The 22,026-nt window shown below is 45.8% G+C and overlaps 1 protein-coding gene across 1 annotated transcript; it reads right to left on the reverse strand.

Moving 5' to 3' along the window:
- Positions 1-1,763: 1,763 nt before the first annotated feature.
- LOC135310445 (katanin p60 ATPase-containing subunit A-like 2) lies at positions 1,764-21,513 on the reverse strand. The gene is made up of 8 exons (XM_064437955.1): positions 21,497-21,513; positions 20,317-20,467; positions 17,352-17,443; positions 15,378-15,488; positions 14,837-14,840; positions 3,414-3,572; positions 2,321-2,423; positions 1,764-1,983 (listed from the first exon to the last, which is right to left on the reverse strand). The coding sequence occupies exons 1-8, from the start codon at positions 21,511-21,513 to the stop codon at positions 1,844-1,846; spliced, it is 777 nt and encodes a 258-aa protein (XP_064294025.1). The 3' UTR covers positions 1,764-1,843.
- Between the last annotated feature and the right edge of the window lie 513 nt (positions 21,514-22,026).

Below are 22,026 nucleotides of genomic sequence, written 5' to 3' on the forward strand. Positions count from 1 at the left end.
GCATAAATCGACTCCTCTTTGCCCCCTGGCCACCGTCTGCCAGTGCATCTCCGTCTCTCGCTGATGTATCCGAAATAATCCTTTTCAGGTGTGGGTTACTAAAGTGTCCCTTCTCGCATCCCCAGCTTATGAGCAATGGTAGTTCTTTGCGTAGATCTATACCCTTAATGCTACGCCTTTCTAAGAGGGATGTAAAGAAATCATATGCTGCTTGCCTCTGCGTTGTGCTCGTCGGCGCCGTTGCAGCTCCCAAGGTCTCGGCAGCACGTATCGGCTGAGCCCACCTATGTGGTCGCCCAGGGCACGCAGACTGAGCCCACCTATGTGGTCGCCCAGGGTACGCAGACCAGCTGCGCTGTCTGTTTTGCCGTCCCTCTGCTTGCAGGACCCGAACCCTACGCTGGACCGTCCGTGGTATCACGTCGGGGTCACCATTTGACGGAAAACCAGCGGGAGACAGGCACCATCCGATGATGATCATCAAGTCTCGTTTATTGGCAATTAGCAAATATCTTTTATACCGTTCGTAAATTAGCTCATACCTATTTGCAAAAGCATAGCTCATCCTTGGCTGGGAGGTAGATGCCAACTCCTCCCATGCTTATCTCTTGTGTTCAGCCTTGCAATTAGCAGTTACTTGTTTCTCACACTCCTTTACCGGTCAACAACAGCTGGGCCCAAGGTCGCTCCGACCCTGAGCCTGTCCTTCTACTTCAATGCCCGCTTTCTGCTAGCCGTTCCTGGGCTAGAGTTTCCCACAATGCTAGAACAAAAAAAAGAGACTGTTGGTGCTTTAGAGGTCCTGGAGCATACTGGGAAGCATACAAGCTCGTGGTACTTAGAAAAGCAGCTGCACGGAAGCCAATGCAAGGAGAACACTGGGAGAACAGCAGAGAGGGTAGCTGTCTTGCCAAGCAAGAGGGAGGGTAAGAGAGGGGCAGCCATGAGACCCGAGAGCCTGAAAACATGACTGATTAGAATTCCTAATGAAAAGGTGAAGGGAGGTGTGGCAGTCCTGACTGGTTACCTGGCTGCGTTTATAAGCAGAAAAGCCTCCAACTTGGCTAGTATTTACTGCTGCGCTGCAAAGTCTCACTCTTAGCGTTTTATGGCTGGCTGCGAACCAGTGGGTAACCACCAATCCAGTTTCTAGTTAGATGAGCCTAAATGTGTTGATTTTCTACAATGTCTCCAAGTTCCTCTAATTCCTTGCCTTTTCCACCTTGGAAATATCCCAAACCAATGGGCAAGTAATACATGTGGCAAATCAAGACACTGATCTCAGCCAAAAATGATCTCTAGTTCTACAAAGCACTGCAAAGCTCCTGAATGTCATTAAAAGCAGTCACTTATGTTTCATTAAAAAGGGTGGGGTGCAGGTCTCTGCTGGTAAAGCTATGCTGATTGTGATGCTTTAGTGAGTCTCAGAAAGGGGGAATTACACTAATCATCTAACTGTTCTTAACAAGCTTTCTGCTCCAGTTCTTCTACACCAAACCTGTAAATAATGGTCATGAATAAGGACTGAGAAGCAAAAAATCTTTTAAGTCTCTATACATAAAATTAAGGCTGGAGTCCTCATTACGTAGCAACTGCTATTACATTATTTCCATTAAGTATGGTTTTTCGAATGGTCATTGAAAATGGCTAAAAAAATAACCGAACCACCACCTCCCCCATTACATTTTGAAAGTGAAGATCTCCCCCTGACATTTCTCACTGTGTTCTCTCCCCTGGAAACAGCGCTTCCTTCCCCATCATCATTCAATCCTTTGGAAGCAAGGCGATACCATTTTGGAAAGCAAAAGTCTTGGAAGTTTTCAATCTTTTGGGGTTTTTCTTTTCAAACTGACTCAAATTCTCTCTGCCAAGCTGTGTACTTCTGGCTTAGGTTCTTTGCTGATGGCTTGGTGTGGGCAATCACATCTAGGAAATCTGCCATGGTGATCGTGTCCAAGCAGATCATAGGTAAGTTACTGTTACCTAAAGAGAAGAGAATTGATTAAATACTGTTATTACTAAAAGACATTCTTTTATGCCCCTGCCTAACACAACACTTAATATATGAAAACAACAGAATAAACCTAGTGAGATAAAGAAAAACTTGTATTTGTGCATGGAGCACAGATACCAACAGCTTTAAAAAAAGGTCTGATCTTCAGGAACGTTAGCTTGGGTAGTTGTTTAAGAAATGTACAGTTTAAAACTTTTCTAAGCAGATAACAGAGCTCCACCTGCTGGGGTTGACATTAGAATTTCTGGAGTTACAGCAGTAGATCAGCATTTCCCAGATCAGATTCCCTACTCAGAGCTGTGGTACCTGGCTGATGATTTTCAAGTGTGTCAAAAATTTTCCTCACTGGTCTCATGGCTGCTTCCTTGCACACGAATTTTATGTCTGAGCAGGAGTACCCGTCTGTTTCCTATGATGGGATCAGAATGATAGATCACAGCTTACAGGCTTACAAAGTAGACAGGAATGGCATTTACAAGCATATAGTTTTTATATATATATATAAAAAAATATTTGTAAAGTCTATTCCTGTCTGAAATATATGTGTATATCTACACAAACACATATATATTTCTATGTGTCCCCTCCCCTCAACATTATGCTGTTTGTTCTTGTTTTGAATGTCCAGGGTATCTTGTAGGAGCAAGGAAAATACTGGGCATTTTCTTTCTAAAGGGCAATTTTCTGTAGGTCAAATAAGACTCATCTTTCTGTATCTGTTCCCAGCTTCTCTGTTAATAAAATAACTTTATTTCTCCATTAACATTTATGAAACAGAAACTGAGCAGTATTGCCTCTGTGAATAGATGTAAAAAGGGCCAACTGGGTAAGCTGTAAGATATTTTCAAAGAATTTAGGATGTGACAAAGGGCTAAGTGAAGAAAGCCTGGGTATCTAGTGAATCTCTTCACTGTCAACATGCTCTTTTCTCCTGCAGCAGTGGAGCTGTGACAAACCTTCCCTACACAATTAACTGTTCATTACCCCGATGAATTTCAAGTACTCCCAGCCTGGTGAGACGAGTGATAAAATATACTGTTGCTGCAAGTCTCCCTGTATTTAAGGCTGAAAAGCTGGCCCAACAGAGAGGATCAGAATATACCCTTTGCAAGCAGAGCAAAGAGTGATTTCCACAGCTGTGCCTGTGAAATGCTCAGCCCCCATGTCTTGCTGGTCTCCCTTTGTCTGGAGCCTCAAACTGAGTTGAGGTCCTTCCCCCAGCTCTGGATGTCGCAGTTGCTGTAGACAGAGGTGCTGTCCCAAGCCCCTGCTGTGGACCTCTTCTGCCACAACATAATGCCACCACTGTGGGTGATGTATGTCACTCATGCTTGCGGTTCCCACCCAGAAAGACCTCAAGCACTGAGCGGGCACTGTCCCTGCTGCAGTGCTGTCTCACCTGGCCCAGTAAGCTGTAGTCCAGATCTGTTCTCAGCTCCACTCCTCTGCTGTTGTTCAGAGAGGGCAGCCAGTGCTGGATCATCACCTGCCATGCCTCTTTACTTGGGAGGTCAACCAAAATCCTCTTCTCCAGCCACCGCAACATGGCAGAATCTAACTCCCCGCAAGGAAAGGAGGAGAGGAATTGTCTCAGTGCGTCTCATTGTGGAGACATGGCTTTGACAGCAAGCTGCTTGCTGCAGGGACTGACATTTTTCAACCCCACCTGTAACTATGTCAACCTAATTTTTTTTAGGAAAAAAAAGTATTAATTACCCCATGCAACGCTACAGGCTTGGGGAGGAGTGGCTGGAAAGCTGCCTGGTGGAGGAGGACCTGGGGGTGCTGGTTGACAGCCAGCTGAGCATGAGCCAGCAGTGTGCCCAGGTGGCCAAGAAGGCCAATGGCATCCTGGCTTGTATCAGGAATAGCGTGGCCAGCAGGAGCAGGGCAGTGATTGTGCCCCTGTCCTCAGCACTGGTGAGGCCACACCTTGAACGCTGTGTTCAGTTTTGGGCCCCTCAGTACAAGAAGGACATTGAGGTGCTGGAGCGTGTCCAGAGAAGGGCAACGAAGGTGGTGAAGGGTCTGGAGAGCAAGTCCTATGAGGAGCGGCTGAGGGAGCTGGGGTTGTTTAGCCTGGAGAAGAGGAGGCTGAGGGGAGACCTTATCACTCTCTACAACTACCTGAAAGGAGGTTATAGTGAGGTGGGTGTTGGTCTCTTCTCCCAAGTCACTAGTGACAGGACGAGAGGAAATGGCCTCAAGCTGTGTCAGGGGAAGTGTAGATTGGATAGTAGGAAAAATGTCTTTACTGCAAGAGTGGTCAGGCATTGGCACAGGCTGCCCAGAGAGGTGGGGGAGTCACCATCCCTGGGGGTGTTCAAAAAATGTGTAGACGTGGCATTTCAGGACATGGTTTAGGAGGCCTGGGGGTGTTGGGTTGGCAGTTGGACTTGATGATCCTAGAGGTCTTTTCCAACCTTAATGATTCTATGATTATCCAGTGTATTCCTGTTCAGTATGTTAGTGATAAGCTGGCTTGTGACAACGAGGCTTAACAATAACAATCAGAAGTTGTAGTTATCTTCCCTGGCTCTGATACTCATCTGCAGCATGTCTCATCAGCAATAACCTCTCCCTTTGCTACTGAGAACACACTACAAATTTTCTAGGGCACTGTCAGGACTAATTAATTGCTACTTTGTAAGGGATGCTTTGTAAGTATAAAATACAACTGAAGGTCTTGGATGTGAGGCCTGTGTTTATGGCAGAACAAGATGTCAATCTGAGACTGCTCCTGCAATACAGATTATAAATAACGCAGCCACAAAGGAAAGGATCCTTACAAAAAGGATCATGTGAAGGATGGAAAGGCTGGATAAATGTGTCAGCCAAAAACCACAATGCTGTTAACATCAACACTGATAAAGCTGTTTTGCCTTAAAAAAAAAAGGAAAAGGTAAAATACAAAAGATTGGGATGACTATGCATTTTTTACTTGCTTGTGATGCACAAAGGAAGCTTGAAAGAAAAATGAATGTTTCTTTCTGTTCCTTTCTCAATGCATTTCATCACCATCTAGAAATAGTCCTTCTTGCCAGCACCACTGATTCTGTCAAGTGCCAGGAGTCCTGCTACACCCAACATGCCAGCTCCTCTCAGACATGCATCCAAACAGTTCATTTTAATCTCATTTTTATCCAAGTGCTTTTCAGTCTTTTGCATATAACAGTAACACAACCAAACTACTGAATACAAATTCCTACTCCAGTTCATCCCTTGTCACTTGTGTAATGGGAACAGGCCCATTAGGCCGCTGGGATTAGGCCCCTGCTTTGATTTACAGCATCACAGAATGGCTGAGGTTGGAAGCATCTCTTGGAGATCATTTAGTCCAACCCCCTGCTCAAATCAGGGTCAGCCAGAGCAGGTTACTCAGGGCTGCATCTGCATCCAGTTGGGTTCTGAGCACCTGCAAGGATGCTCCACAACCTCCCTGAGCCGGCAGCTCAGCCCCACACAGTCGCTCGCTCACTCCCCCACCAGTAGATGGGGGAGAGAATCAGAAGGGTAACGCTCGTGGGTTGGGATAAGAACAGTTTAATAATTAAAATTAAAAGAAACAACAGAAATGTGATGTAAAGGAGAACAACGAGAGGCGCAAAGCCCCGGGGAGGGGGGAAGTAAGGGGAGAGGGGGAACGAACCAGCGAAACAAACCGCACGCGACGCAGCTGCTCACCGCCTGCGGACCCGACGCTGCGCCACTCCCGAGCCGCAACCTGCCCCCCCTTAATATACTGGTCATGGTGTCACATGGTATGGAATGAACATGCCATTGGCCAGTTGGGGTCAGCCGCCCCCACCACGGCCCTGCCCCTCCCAGCCCACCGCCACCAGGCAGAGAGGGGGAAGCTGGAAAGGTAGCCGACCCCCCGCAGTGAGGAGAACTAACCCCTTCTCAGCCAAAACCAGCACATTGTCCACCCCTTATTCCATACCATTTACACCATGCCCAGGTCCCATACGATGCAATACAACCGTACCAACCACCACCCCTCCCCTTCCCATCCTTTAACATAACACACAGGCAGCATTCCCTTAGTCTATGGACCTTCCCTGTAAAATGCCTGTGAAATGTCCATTGAGTTCATTTAGTCCATGACTCTGGATTTCATCTCTTGTAAGGGTCCTTCAGAGAGGCGGTGTGTGTGGGGTCAGATTGTTGCATGTCAGTCCTTGTTCCATCACCGCTGCACTGGTAGTTCTTGTTCTCTCACTGCTGCACTTTGCTCGGTTCCATTGAAAGTTCATTTGCTATTACTATTAATTGGGAGATTCCCACCATGATAACATGCCATTGATATGGCATATAGCAACCATAGTAGTGATGACATACAACATCATATAGCAATTAACAGCATATTATTCAGTTCATTGGCTGTTTTCACCCAAAATTAAATCCCCCTGAGGTACACACCGGGCTCCTCCATCCTCCTGCATCACCCACCAAGTATACCCAGGTCCTCGAGCAAACGCAATCCCATGATTGGGTTTTCCTCTGCCTGAAGCAGGAATAACCCAGACTGTCTTGCCCAACATATTTTTTATGTGCACTACAGGGACTCTGTCCCCTTCCACAGTATGTAAGGATTCTGATTGGGCAGGGCCAGCTCGCCTGGCAGATCCCCTCGTGTTGCCTAACCAGGTGGCTTTTGCTAAATGTCTATCCCAGTGTTTAAATGTTCCACCCCCACCATTGCTCTCAGTGTCATCTTTAATAGTCCATTGTATCTTTCGATTTTCCCAGAGGCTGGTGCGTGATAGGGGATGTGATACACCCACTCAATGCTGTGCTCTTTGGCCCAGGTGTCTATGAGGTTATTTCGGAAATGAGTCCCGTTGTCCGACTCACTTCTCTCTGGGGTGCCATGTTGCCACAGCACTTGTTTTTTGAAACCCAGGACTGTGTTCCGGGCAGCGGCGTGGGGGACAGGATATGTTTCCACCCGGCCGGTGGTTGCTTCTACCATGGTGAGAACATGGCGATTGCCTTGGTGGGTCTGTGGGAGTGTGATATAGTCAATTTGCCAGGCCTCCCCATATTTATATTTCAGCCATCGTCCCCCATACCACAGAGGCTTTACCCGCTTCGCTTGCTTGATTGCAGCGCACATTTCACATTCGTGGATAACCTGCGCAATAACGTCCATGGTCAAGTCCACCCCTCGATCACGAGCCCACCTGTATGTTGCATCTCTCACTTGATGGCCTGAGGTGTCATGGGCCCATCGAGCTAGAAAGAGTTCACCCTTATGTTGCCAGTCCAGATCCACCTCAGCCACTTCAATCTTGGCAGCCTGATCCACCTGCTGGTTGTTTCGATGTTCTTCAGTGGCCCAACTCTTGGGGATGTGAGCATCCACATGACATACCTTTACAACCAGGTTCTCTACCCGGGCAGCAATATCTTGCCACAATGTGGCAGCCCAGATGGGTTTGCCTCTGCGCTGCCAATTGCTCTGCTTCCACTGCTGCAGCCAGCCCCACAGGGCATTTGCCACCATCCAGGAGTCAGTATAAAGATAGAGCACTGGCCACTTTTCCCGTTCAGCAATGTCTAAGGCCAGCTGGATGGCCTTTACCTCTGCAAACTGGCTTGATTCTCCTTCTCCTTCAGCAGTTTCTGCGACTTGTCTTGTAGGACTCCATACAGCAGCCTTCCATCTCCGGTGCTTTCCCACAAGGTGACAGGACCCATCAGTGAACAGGGCATACTGCTTCTCCTTTTCTGGCAGTGTGTTATACAGTGGGGCTTCTTCAGCACGTGTCACCTCCTCCTCTGGTGATATTCCAAAGTCTTTGCCTTCTGGCCAGTCCATGATCACTTCCAAGATTCCTGGGCGACTGGGGTTTCCTACTCGAGCCCGCTGGGTGATCAGTGCAACCCATTTACTCCACGTAGCATCAGTTGCATGGTGTGTGGAGGGGACGTTCCCTCTGAACATCCAGCACTGGCAGTCGGGGTGCCAGGAGCAACTGTGCCTCAGTACCAACCACTTCTGAAGCAGCTCGGACCCCTTCATATGCTGCCAATATCTCTTTTTTTCAGTTGGAGTATAGCGGGCTTCGGACCCTCTGTATCCCCGACTCCAAAACCCTAGGGGTTGACCTCGGGTCTCCCCACGTGTCTTCTGCCAGAGGCTCCAGGTAGGGCCATTCTCCCCAGCTGCAGTGTGGAGCACATTTTTTATATCTTGTCCTGCCCGGACTGGCCCAAGAGCTACTGCATGAACTATTTCTCGTTTAATCTGTTCAAAGGCTTGTCGTTGCTCAGGGCCCCATTTGAAATCATTCTTTTTCTGGGTCACTTGATAGAGAGGGCTTACGATCAGACTGTAGTGTGGAATATGCATTCTCCAAAAACCCACAACGCCCAAGATAGCATGTGTTTACTTTTTGCTGGTTGGTGGAGACATGGCTGCTATTTTGTTGATCACATCCATGGGGATCTGACGACGACCATCTTGCCATTTGATTCCGAAGAACTGGATTTCTCGTGCAGGTCCATTCACTTTACTTTGTTTTATGGTGAAACCAGCTTTCAGGAGGATTTGAACTATTTCCTTTCCTTTCTCAAAAACTTCTTCCGCTGTGTTGCCCCACACAATGATGTCATCAATGTATTTAAGGTGTTCGGGAGCTCCACCTTGTTCCAAAGCATTATGGATCAGCCCATGGCAAATGGTAGGGCTGTGTTTCCACCCCTGGGGCAGTCGATTCCAGGTGTACTGGACCCCCCTCCAAGTGAAAGCAAACTGTGGCCTGCACTCTGCTGCCAGAGGGATTGAGAAGAATGCATTAGCGCTATCAATTGTGGCATACCACTTGGCTGCCTTTGACTCCAGTTCGTATTGAAGTTCTAGCATGTCTGGCACAGCAGCACTCAACGGTGGAGTGACTTCATTCAGGCCACGATAGTCTACTGTTAGCCTCCACTCTCCATTAGACTTCCGCACTGGCCATATGGGACTGTTAAAGGGTGAGTGGGTCTTACTGATGATTCCTTGGCTCTCCAGTCGACGAATGAGCCCATGGATGGGGATCAGGGAGTCTCGGTTGGTGCGATATTGCCGCCGGTGCACTGTTGTGGTGGCGATTGGCACCTGTTGTTCTCTGACCTTCAGCAACCCCACAACAGAAGGGTCCTTCGAGAGGCCAGGCGAGGTCGACAGCTGTTTAATTTCCGCCGTCTCCAAGGCGGCTACACCAAAAGCCCACTTGTAACCTTTTGGGTCCTTGAAATACCCTCTCCTGAGGCAGTCTATGCCAAGGATGCACGGAGCCTCTGGGCCAGTCACAATGGGGTGCTTTTGCCACTCATTCCCAGTGAGGCTCACTTCGGCCTCCAATACAGTCAGCTCTTGGGATCCCCCTGTCACTCCAGCAATGCTAATGGGTTCTTTCCCTTTATAGTTTGATGGCATTAAGGTGCACTGTGCGCCGGTGTCCACTAAAGCTTTATACTCCTGTGGGTCAGATGTGCCAGGCCATCGGATCCATGTAGTCCAGTAAGCCCGGTTATCCCTTTCCTCCACCTGGCTGGAGGCAGGGCCCCCCTAGTCCTGATCATAGTAGTCATCACTCACTTCCGGTAGATATGAATCATGGGTGTCTCTGTTAAGATCAGTCAGGCCATCAGCACTTCTGCTCCTCTGTCTGGAGAATTGCTTACGGGAAACTGGAGCAGCAGCTCTCCTGGAGAAACTCCCCTGAGTAATTGTTCTCCCTTGCAGCTCACGTACCCGTGCCTCTAAGGCTGAGGTAGGTTTTCCATCCCACTTCTTCATGTCCTCTCCGTCATCACGCAGGTAAAACCATAGGGTGCCCCGTCATGTGTATCCCTTCTCTTGAGCCAAGGGACGATTACTCCTAATGGCTGAGATACTGGTCCGTAATTGTGGGGACTAGGACCTATCTTCTTTGAGTTGCTGGACCTCTCGGGACAGTTTCTCAACAGCAGAGACGAGCGAGGAAGAGAGTTTCACTTCATATTCACGGAGTTTATCAATCAACTCAGCCACCGTTGGTGTTCCGTCATCTTTCCAGGACATCACTGCCAATGAGTTTGCATACGAGGATGGTGCACTCCGTACAAACTTCCGCCACATGGGTCTTGTGCACTCAGCTTCATCTGGGTCTTTGGAGGACCGTTGATCGTCCAGGTCACCATAAACCACCTCAAGCACAGCTAATTCCCTTAGATGCTGAATGCCTTTCTCCATGGTCGTCCATTTTCCTAGGCGAAATACAATATCTTCTTTGAAGGGATACCTCTCTCTCACCATGGACAGGAGTCGCCTCCAGAGGCTGAGGGCTTGTGTTCCTTTTCCAATTGCTTTATCAATGCCCCCTTCCCTAGAGAGGGATCCCTGTTGTTTGCCTTCCTTCCCCTCTAATTCCAAACTACTGGCCCCATTATCCCAGCATTGGAGCAGCCAGGTGATAACGTGCTCACCTGAATGACGCCCAAAATCTTTCTGTATATCCCGCAACTCACTCAAGGATAGAGATCGGGTAGTATCCATTTCTTGTACACATTCTCCCTCTTCCTCCTCCTCTTCTCATGATGGCCCTCATTCCTCGTAATCTCTTTCTAAACGAGTTGACTTTCTCTTCCATGATTTATTCTTGCGTATAGGGGTGACTGATACTAGCACAGGTTGGTCCTCTGGTTTAGCTGCAATGCTTGGCACTGGGGTTTGAGTAGCTGCAGTGCCTGTCGTGGGGGTTTGAGTGGCCGCAGTGCTTGTCACTGGGGTTGGAGTAGCTGCAGTATCTGTCGTGGCGGGTTGGGTGGCCGCAGCACTTGTCACTGGGGTTGGAGTAGCTGCAGTATCTGTCATAGGGGGTTGGGTGGCCGCAGTGCTTGTCGCTGGGGTTGGAGTAGCTGCAGTATCTGTCATAGGGGGTTGGGTGGCTGCAGTGCTTGTCGCTGGGGTTGGAGTAGCTGCAGTATCTGTCGTAGGGGGTTGGGTGGCCACAGTGCTTGTCACTGGGGTTGGAGTAGCTGCAGTGTCTGTCATGGGGGTTTGAGTGGCCGCAGTGCTTGTCACTGGGGTTGGAGTAGCTCCCTTCTCTTTCCCTTGGGGGTACTGAATAGTGTTAAATAGGGCTCGATAGGCATAAGCCAGACCCCAGCACATTGCAGTGATTTGTATCTCTCTGGAATTGCCAGGGTGACAACATACTTCCTCCAAATGTTCTACTAATTTTTCAGGATTCTGCACTTGTTCAGGGGTGAAGTCCCAAGACACTGGGGGCGCCCACCGTCTTAGGCATTTGCCCATACTTTCCCACATACCCTGCCACGCATAGCTATCGAGCCTTGGGACAGATCTCTGGATTATATTCTCAACTTGCTTACTAACCTTAGACAGATCTGATACCACCTGCCAAAGCAATATCAACAGATGTATCTTAACTACACAAGGATGTTCAAGATACTGAAAAGTTGTTGTAATGAGGGAGGAGACATTACATAAGATGGCAGCTACGGTGCCATTCTGTATTTCCTCCATAAAAAACTTCTCAGAGGAGGAGGTATAATTGCTAATTGCCTCCATGAGGTGGTAGCTGTAGTACAGTAACGGCTTCCATGCAAAACCTAAATAACCAATAACAGTCAAGGCCAGTGTTTTAATAACAAGTCTCATAGGCAAAATATCACTAATCACTGCAGAGCACAGCAAACTGACAAAACCAACAGCAAGTTTTAACATGTACTTTACAGTCAGCATGGTAAAGACTGGACAAACTAATACTGAGAGCAGATGAATCAATGCTGTGACCAGCAACTGTTATTATATCAAACCCTTCGTGCCCCACGTTGGGCACCAAAAACAGACTGTCGTCGTTCAGCCTCAGCTGGCAACTGAACACCACGCAGCCGCTCGCTCACCCCCCACCCCTGTGGGATGGGGAAGAGAATCAGACGAGCAAAGGAACTTGTGGGTTGAGATAAGCAAAGTTTAATGATTACAATAAAATGATAATGATAAATGATTATGATAATAATGACAATAATGTTAATATAATAAAAGGGAAAAGGAAGGGAAAGGGAAAACAGGAAAAAAAAACACGGAAACACAAACGATACAACCGCTCACCACCCGCTGACCGACACTGCCCATCCCCGAGCCGCGATTGCTCCCCCCTCACCCGGCCAGCCCCTCCCAGGTAACATACTGGGCATGACGTTACATGATATGGAATATCCCTTTGGTCAGTTTGAATCTGCTCTCTTAGCTGTGCCCCCTCCCCTCCCGGCTTCTTGTGCACCATGACATAGGGGATGTGATACACACACTCAATACCATGCTCTTTGGCCCAGGTGTCTATGAGGTTATTTCGGAAATGAGTCCCGTTGTCTGACTCAATTCTCACCATGGCCCTGCCCCTCCCAGCCCCCCCCGCCACGCGGCAGAGCGTGGGAAGTGCTCATACTAAGTCCAAAGCACAGTACTATGCCAGCTGCAGTGAAGAAAATTAACTCTATCCCAGTGTCATGGTTTTAGCTGGGATAGAGTTAATTTTCTTCACTCTAGCTGGTATAGTGCTGTGCTTTGAACTTAGCATGGAAAAAAAATGTTGAGATAACACACAGATGTTTTGGGCTGTTGCTGGGTAGCGCTTATACTAGTCAAGGACATTTCTAGCTTCCCATGCTCTGCCAGGTGCACAAGAAGCATGTGTTCAGTTGCCAGCTGAGGCTGAACAATGACACCCAGCCAAAACCATGACACAGGGGAACCTTGCCTTCTACCTTAGGTGCCAAAATTAGGTGAACACTGCCCACAAAGTTCGTGAAAGATGATGGACTGTGGTACAATACACCTTTGTTCATCATGCAGGAAATACTGTATGGCAGAGCCATCCACAGAGCTGGGGAGACTTGGGGAACCACATTCTTCTGTGCCTCTGAAGGACTCAGGCTTAATAGCACTAACATGTTTTGAAATGGGCCAGGCATTCACGGGACTGACTGAAACTATTACCTTTGAGCCTCAATTCTGAAGCACCAACATCACCTCTGTTGTTCAGTTTTCTTTGCTTGTTCCCTTGGCTTTTCAGCCAGGCCTGCCAAAAAGGGGATCAGCTGAGGAAAGGAATAAAGCATTACCACAAACTTTATGAGAGAACATGAGGTGGTGTGTCATAACCGAGAAGTGCATTCGTACGTTATACAAAATAAAATATGCACTGGGAGTTGATGCTTTTTTCCTAAGTACTCAAAAGCAAGCAGCTGTGGATACACACACAGTGTTGCTCAGACTCGGACACTCCCAATGGCCAGCAACAGCCTGCTGATCACAGCCCAGAGCCCTCCATCACACAGAGAGGCTTTTCTAACACATCTCCCTATGGCAAACTCATGAGAATCAGCCAAAAACCACTAACCATGAAAAACAATCCAGGAATGAAGCCTGTGGTTTTGTGGGTGCAGAGCCCTCACTTGTTCCCAGCCGGTTTTGGATACCTTGCTCTGCAGCTGTCACTGCAGAGCTGGGTGAGCGTCACGTCAACAAACACCGTGCCTTTCAGTCAAATTTCAAGTATTGCCACTTGAAATGCTGCTGAGCCACTGCTCACACAAGGTCATTCCTGGGAACACCTGCCATTGGGCTCCACCAAACGTTTCCCAGACCATGGTTTGAAGTTCCCTGGAAACAGGACTGCCGTCTTCTTCTTTTCAGACTCCTAGCTTGACCACCTCTACGTGTGAGAGGTCTGCACGCCTTTAGGGACACAGATATCAAGAAAGACCTCAGTGCTAGCATGATTGGCAAACTGCAAAACATTAGTCATTCAGGCTGCCCCCAGCAGACACCTTGTATTTCTCTGCTTCATGCACACTTCAGGGAGAGAAGGAAGCATGGAAAAAACCCTTCTTATGCCTAACTCATCGTTTTTGCAGACATCTGCCTCCAAGACCGTCCCTCACCAAACAGATAATTTCCACAGTTTAACGTTGCTGAGGTTCCCCTCTCTGCTTCCAATGCCCAGATTTCTCTGCTGGAAAAGATGTTCTTCCACTGGAAATTTCATGGATTGGTAGCCCAGGGGCAGGCAGAAATCCACAGACTAGTTCCAGATCTACAAAAATTAACTGCAAAAACAAGCCCATCATCAATGTGCTTCAATTCTCTGTACCAGTGTTGGCTCCTACTCTGGGAAATGATTAGCGAGCTACAAATCAGACTGTTAAAAATATCCGTGCTCAACCAACAGCCGCTGTTTTCCCCATGTACCATTTGCAACCATTTGATAATGTGTTGTATGAAGAAAAATATATACTACACTAGTTCAGATGAATGATCAAAGCCAGATCAACATGCTGGCTCTGACAGTGACCATGGGAGACTATTCACAGAATCCCAGAATGGTGGGGGTTGGAGGGGACCTCTCGAGATCATCCCATCCCACCCCCTGCTTGAGCAGGCACACCCAGAGCAGGGGGCACAGGACCACGTCCAGGAGGGGTTTGAATGTCTCCAGGGAAGGGACCCCACAGCCTCTCTGGGCAGCCTGTGCCACTGCTCTGGCACCCTCACAAGAAAGAAGTTTTTTCTCATGGTTAGCTGAAACTTCCTGTGTTCCAACTTGTGCCCATTGCCTCTTGTCCTGTCATTGGGCACCACTGAAAAGAGTCCCATCATCCTGACACCCACCCTTTAGATATTTATAGGTATTGATGAAATCCCCCCTCAGTCTTTTCTTGTCCAGGCTGAACAAACCCAAGAGAGCACATGAGCTGGCCATTTTCTGCTGTCTGTTGGACTCCCCTGAGCATCCACAGTTGTTATACTATGAACGTTACCTCCCTACCTCATCCTCTCCTGTCTGTCTTCTTCTCAATACACATCCTGCCCATTTTGGGAACCAACATGATGAAGTGCCCTAGTTCCAGTCTTAAAATGTTTATTCTTCTATTCTGAATTATGTTAAAGGTACTGAAGAATTTTGTCCCTCAACTTTTAAAAGTCACATTTGATACCAATAAAATCCAACATTCCTATTTATGGAGTATCCTTCTAAGCACTAGATGTTTTAAGCACCTTACAGTTCCAGGCTGAAACCCTTCTTAGCTTAAACATAGTAAATAACTTTCCTATAAAGTCAAATACTCCATTTTAAATATCAGCAGTTGGTGGCACCAGCATATGTTGACTTTATTATGGATTATTGTCATGTGGCTCAAATAGCAAGAATTGTAGAGTTTAAAACTAAAAGCTTCAAATTAATCTTTAAATGCTTTATCCAAATATCAAGGCTTTTTCTGCAAAAGTCTAAATAAAATCTTTATCTGTGCTTAGAAGCTCATGCAAATGTATTCAAACTGTACTCTCTGGATCTCTTACCATGGCAGTTTGGAAGCTGCTAAAACAAATACAAGATCATCAGATCGGGCCAAGCCATCCATCTGCACCAGTAATCCTGTTTTCATCCACCAACTTCCTTCATGTTCACCACTACCAAGATTCAGAGAAATATTATTTGCTCAGTGCATTAAAGTAATCATCTTTATTTATAGTGTCATTCACAGCAACTGAGCCCTTGTCAGTTTTGCCCCAGTTCAAAGCATGATTAAGCTCCATTAGCTAACATCTAAGCATTAAAATCAAGCTTTCTAATGATTACTTAAATGGACTCTTTTCAGTGCATTAAAGTGAGGAGAATTCGCTATTACTGAATCCAAAGAAAATATTTTTTTTTTCTTCATATTAATCTCCACGCAATGCTGACGTTTACTGGAAAACAGCTAAGGCTTTGATTGATTGATCTATACAAGAGAATATTTATAATGTGATAGCTGCCATCAAATAACTAACACACCTACGTATTCAGGGCAACGACTGGCGTTTTTCTGTGAGTGAACGTTAAGTGGCCACAAGAAGATACACCTACTACTGGATTCAATATTTTGCAAAATGTTCTATCACAAGCAAAAAGAAAAAAATGCTGTATTAAAATGAATTTAAAAATGAGGCAGAGACCACACAGAAAGGATCCTTCCTCAAAAAGAGAAGGGGAGCTTAAGCAGTGTTAAGAATTCTGGCCCTGATACAGGTGGCCAATTTTGCAGGAAACCAATCTGAATTCTTGGTCCCAAATGTGGAGTTCTTGGAAACTCCTGGATCAAACCCAGAGAAAATATCAGGGCCTTAGAGCTACAATTCAGGTTTAATGGCTTATTTCTGCAAAGGCACCCACACATCAGTGCAAGGTCAATATTTAATAAGGATATGTAAAAATAACTATATAATCTTAGATAAAAATCCTTATTAAAATATATAATCCAGTGATGTTAATGAGAGCTTTTAAAAGTATATATGAAGGCAAAATTTGGCCCATAATTTATAGCTACTAACTGACAATTATTACAAGTTGTAGCTTTATGATATGGCATATTCTATTTATAAATCTTTGTGAGCATGTAATTTACAGTACATAAAATCCACTGTAATGGGCTCCTAATGGTTCTAACAATATTTTATATTTCTCCTGCTTCTTCCCCATCCCTAACCTTTTCAATTTGTTTTTAACTATAAGCTGTCTACACCATGGATGACAATAGTAACAACCCCCATTCCTGCATCTGGAAGTCCTGACAATGCCACCAAAATTTGTCCCATTAATGAAAACACCATTCCATGGTGTACATTCCATCTTACCCTGCTATGCCTAAACCTGTCCAAAACATCACAAAATCAGCTGCTTCTTCCTCACCTCTAACAAGTCATCTGTTGTTTCCCTCCCACTACCTTTATTTCCACTTCAAATCCATTATTTTAGAGTACAGCACTACTAGTTATACACTCGTGCACCTCCCTCCTCCTCACAGTCTTGCTGGACCCATAGTCCCTTGCTAATCTTCACACAACCTGTCTTTCACACTTGCTTCTCTACTGATCTCATCTACTGTGAATGAAACAACCACTACATCTCGCTCTTCAAATCCCCACAGCATATGCAAAGCTTCCATGAAGCGGTGCTTTTGGAGCCAGCAGGCATTCTGACAATAACACACTGCGAGGCTCCTGAAGTTGATAACAGAACAAAAGAAAAATTGCTTAATAAAAAGTCAAGAAAATTACCATTATCACTCAAAGTAATTATAATGTCCATAAAATCTAAAAGACAAGTCTTTCAGGGGCCCAACCATGCTCCTGTTTATAGAGTAGCCTCAGGCTTTAATTTAGCAAAGATTTGTTTCTCACAGGTATGCTCTATGATTAAACATTGGTCAGCAGCTGGACACACACACAATTGAAAAGATGCAGTAAAAGGGGGACAAATGTCCTAAAGCCATAGGAAGTGCTCTCATCAGTTACCCAGAAGCAGTGCCTCTTTGACTCATAACTGACTCCAGCTCATCCAAGAAAATTGTGGAAGGAGCATGGTACCAGGCAAGCTCAAACAACACCTGTTTAGAGAGAAGAGTAAATGTGAAAGAAAAGATAAACTAACACAAAAAGGCACTAAGGGCTGCTGGCACAGAAGATAAATAACAGTAGCCACATTCCAAACTTCTAGGACAAAAAGGGATATCTGCTGGGAAAAAGCTCTGGGTAGGCTGAGGGTCCCTGAATTCTCTCAAATTCTGAAAGGTTTGTAAAGGCGATATAAAGAACACAGGCTTGTAATCCTGTCTTTATATGTAAATCTTTCTGGCTAAATCCTATCAGAGTACCCTGTGAATAATGGGATAGAAGAAAACGATCCATCAGAGGATTCTGGGAACTCCTAAATTGTTATCAGAGATTAAATGTCCGTCTTTCATTGTTGCTCCATTTGTAGTTGTTTTAAATAAGGATTTGAGAGAAAAAAATTAAAAATCAGCTGAACCATAATGAAAGAAAATGGACTGATTCTCTTGAGAAGAATCAAGCAGTTCTTTTGGTTTTCCTGGTGAAAACAAACACAAACTGCTTGAACAATCAATATTTAGAAATGGAATATTAAGCTGACTCACAAAATCTGGCTCTACCCTTTTGAGAAAGAAGTTTCATCTATTTTTCTGTAAACATGAAGAGGCTTATATTAGCAGTGAAAACATACTGTCATTTCTTCTTCAGTGAAGTGTTCTTTGAGTTTTTAAATAAATACCACTAACAATATATATTAATCCAGCACTTTGTAATTGGAACACTTAAAAAAAAATTCAAAAAGATACATATTATTTTCTTTGGATATGAAGCACAGGTTTTAAATTACTTACCCAGAGTCACAAGGAGTCCATGACCAGTATTGTAATTAGTACTGCTTAAGGAAGCAAAAGTTTGCAATTAAGTAGAATATTGGATTATACAATACTCTTGCCATATAAGTGGCTCCTCCAAGATGGTTGAAACAAAAACTAGACGCTAGGATATCAGTTCTGTTTATACACCCGCTATCACTGTTTTCATACAAAACGAGCTGACAGTTTGCAGTCTACAATTTTACTACAAATCTAAAATATAAAATCACACCAACACAGCTGAGAACTGGATGAGCAGACATCCCTCCAAATGAGCACAAAACCAACATATACTCCACACAACTTCAGAAAACTCCTGCACCAGCCTCACGTGATTTTATGATATAAATGCACAAAATACTTTTTTTTAGATCTGTCCCAATCCACAATCTTATTTCATTTCCGGATTCTGCCAAAAACTCAACTAAGGGTGAAATGCCATGAATTCAATATCATTGTGAATGCTGCAGCATGTTCACAAAAACCCTTCTGGACAGTGGTGTCAAAAAACAGACTGTCCCATCCGTACTCCTGCCAGAAGGGAAACTTCTAGGAAGCTACTAAGACAGATGTCAAGAGAATCAAAAACATAGGAGGTATCAGAAGAAAAAATGTGCCATTTTAAAGGACAAAGGAGACATGAAAAATAATTATGTTGCAGACATTGCCTAAGTTTCAAGAGAGATTAACAACACTTGCAATGCCATTTGCTGAGTGCAGTCTGACAGAATTCTTCATTTTCAAGAGCTCTCTATCTATCTGAAGTGTAGCCTAAGAGATGAGCATAAAGGAAGGCTAAGAGCTTGTGGATTTCTTACACTGAAATGGTGGACATTGTGGAGAGATTAGGATGGGCATCTTAGGGCAAGGATGCTACACCTGAACCCCGAAGTTTTTTGTACCACAGTTGAGCCATGCATACTACTTCCTAGTCTATAGGCAAAAATACATTTACCTATTTACCATCGAAGTACCTTCCTTAAAACAACATTACATCTGTGTTTGACTGCAACATCTTTGTGACAAGGGAATTCTTTGCCAATTCTGTGCCCTGAAGACTAAGAATAGTAGCAAATTTGGGAATCTAAATAACATTTTGTAGGGAGCCTAGGAGCCAACCCTTGCAGAAAGGATGTAAAGCACTTTGAAGAGGTGTCGTGGTTTAGCCCCAATCAGCAATCAAGCACCACACAGCCGCTCGCTCACTCCCCCTTGGTGGGACGGGGGAGAGAATTGGAAGAGGCAACTCATGGGTTGAGATAAAGACAGTTTAATAGGGAAAGAAAAAGCTGTGCACGGAAGCAAAGCAAAACAAGGAATTCATTCACTCCTTCCCATCAGCAAGCAGGTGTTCAGCCATCTCCAGGAAAGCAGGGCTCCATCATGTGTAACGGTTACTTGGGAAGATAAATGCCATTGCTCCAAACATCCCCCCCTTCATTCCTTCTTCTTCCCCAGCTTTATATACTGAGCATGACATCATATGGTATGGAATATCCCTTTGGTCAGTTTGGGTCAGCTGTCCCGGCTGTGTCCCCTCCCAGCTTCCTGTGCACCCGGCAGAGCACGGGGAGCTGAAAAAGTCCTTGACCAGTGTAACTGCTACTTAGCAACAACTAAACCACCTCCGCATTATCACCGCTGTTTCCGGCACAAATCCAAAACATAGCCCCATACTAGCTACTACGAAGAAATTTAACTCTATCCCAGCTGAAACCAGGACAAGAGGTCACCAAGCAAACACAATTTTAGTTAGGAACTCTGCTTGCCTGTCTCTTAGTCAGTGAGTCAAAGATCTTTGCTGCCTTCAGGACATCTGCTTCATCTTGCATTACAGAACTAAAACTCCACAGCAACAATCCATTGTGAAGCTTCTGCAGAGGTGATGTTATTCCCATTTTAAGAACTAGATATGAACAGAGTCATGTTTTGTCCAAGACAGGAAAGATTATGAGCATCAGAGGAATACTCAGTTTCCAGTTCTGTGTTAAACTCCAGTTCTTTAAGTGGGAACCTGATGTTTGTTAAATTATAATGAATAAGATAATAATTCTTACCCGGACAAGTTTTTCTGAATCACTCCTCCATTTACTGACAATGGTGGATGCTGATTTGTTGAAAAAGGTTGTATTGTATTCTGTGGCAACAGCCTTAGCAAGCAATGTTTTTCCAGTACCGACAAACAACAGTGTTTGTTGCTGTACGCTTCTATGGGAGAACTTATCTTAGGCCACATATCTCCGGGACACAGGGCTCTACTCACCCTGGGGACAGTGATGCACAGACATCAATATGATGGATACAAAATGTCCGTTTATTTAGCTGCGTCACATGCTTATATAGCTCTTGCGCTTCCTGTTCCTGCCACTCCTATGGGGAGGAGTCTATCTTTCCGTTACATCCCGTGATCTTCCGGTCGCTGATCCCTGTCTATTCCCCTACATCTCCCCCTCCCCATGCTGCTAAAAGTTCTACAAAGCTACTTGTGTAAGCGGATACATATTGCGGTCAGGTCTATATTCATGTAACACTTGCAGGCGCTCTCTGATTTGTCTTATAACACAGCATAACAATGGCAGCCCACAAGTAACCATGGTTACTACACACAACAAGATTCCCCCCAATTATTACTATCCAGTCCCAGTTCATATCTCTCTTTTGCCGCCCTTTCCCAGTGTCGCTCTCGCTGCAATATTGCTTGCGATCTTGTCAAGGAGCTCATTTCTTTTCCCAATGGTACGGCTAGCATGAGGATCCATGTCAGCAGACCCTGCAAAGAGACAACTCAGAAAGGGATTATTCATTGTACATCCTTGCACAGTTCTGCTTTCACACACTTTGCAGGCACCCATTCTATGCGCCCTTCATTCTCAACCGCGGCATAGCCCCTCCCCAGGCATCTCAGTTTCCATCCTCTCTCCCATTGCTCACTGCCTGGGAACCTTACTCGTACCTGCGGATAGCGCTCGCCTGCTTGAGCTTTGCCAAAGTGCTTCTCCACTGCTGTAACTTGCTCCTGCCCGCGTATAAAATGATTAAGCGAATAGAGTGCACGCATTAAAATAGTTTGCTGAGCTGCTACGGGTATAGCTCCCTTATACCCCTCCCCCTCCCCAAGCTGCATTATCTTTGCTTTCAAGGTGCGATGAGCGCGTTCAACTATTGCCTGCCCCGTGCTATTGTAAGCAATGCCGTGTTTTAATACAATATTCCAAGCTTTACACCGTTCTTCGGTACTTCGAGCCCGAAAGCATGGTCCATTGTCTGTTTTTATCTCGGTGGGCTTTCCAAGCCATGCCATCACCGTGGTCCAATGCGCAGCCAACTGCGTTGTGGTCTGCTTCTGATGTTGAGTAGCCATGATGACTCCACTATATGTATCAATTGTAATTGCCAGGTGCCATCCGGGGGCCAACTGTGGACATTCAGTAAAGTCAATATGCCAGATAGCATTTGCTTCCAGTCCTCGAGGGTTGACTCCTGCCTCCCACAATGGCGAGTGCTGACAGTAAGGACAGGTGGCTACTACTTCTCTTGCTGCTCTTATTGAGATGCCACACTCCTTTGCCAAGGCTTTAGCACCCAGGTGAAGTTTTTCATGCAGTTTCTTTGCCTCTGTCAATGTCCAGACTCCCGCGGCTGCCTCATCAGCCATGCGATTCCCCTCAATCAGTGGTCCAGGGCCCGTCTGATGACTGCGAATGCGAATTACTGTCACCGTTGCTCCTCGCTGCGATAAAGCAACCTCTAGCATCAAGGCAATTTCC

Source organism: Phalacrocorax carbo, chromosome Z, assembly GCF_963921805.1.
Source record: "Phalacrocorax carbo chromosome Z, bPhaCar2.1, whole genome shotgun sequence".
Lineage (NCBI taxonomy): Eukaryota > Metazoa > Chordata > Aves > Suliformes > Phalacrocoracidae > Phalacrocorax > Phalacrocorax carbo.

Coding starts and splice junctions, on each gene's coding strand:
- LOC135310445 (XM_064437955.1), bottom strand. Junction 17,444..20,316: donor ATTCAGAAAAACTTGTCCGG/GTAAGAATTATT, acceptor CTCTCTAAACAG/GTGTTGTTTGAGCTTGCCTG. Junction 1,984..2,320: donor ACTTGAAAATCATCAGCCAG/GTACCACAGCTC, acceptor TCTTCTCTTTAG/GTAACAGTAACTTACCTATG.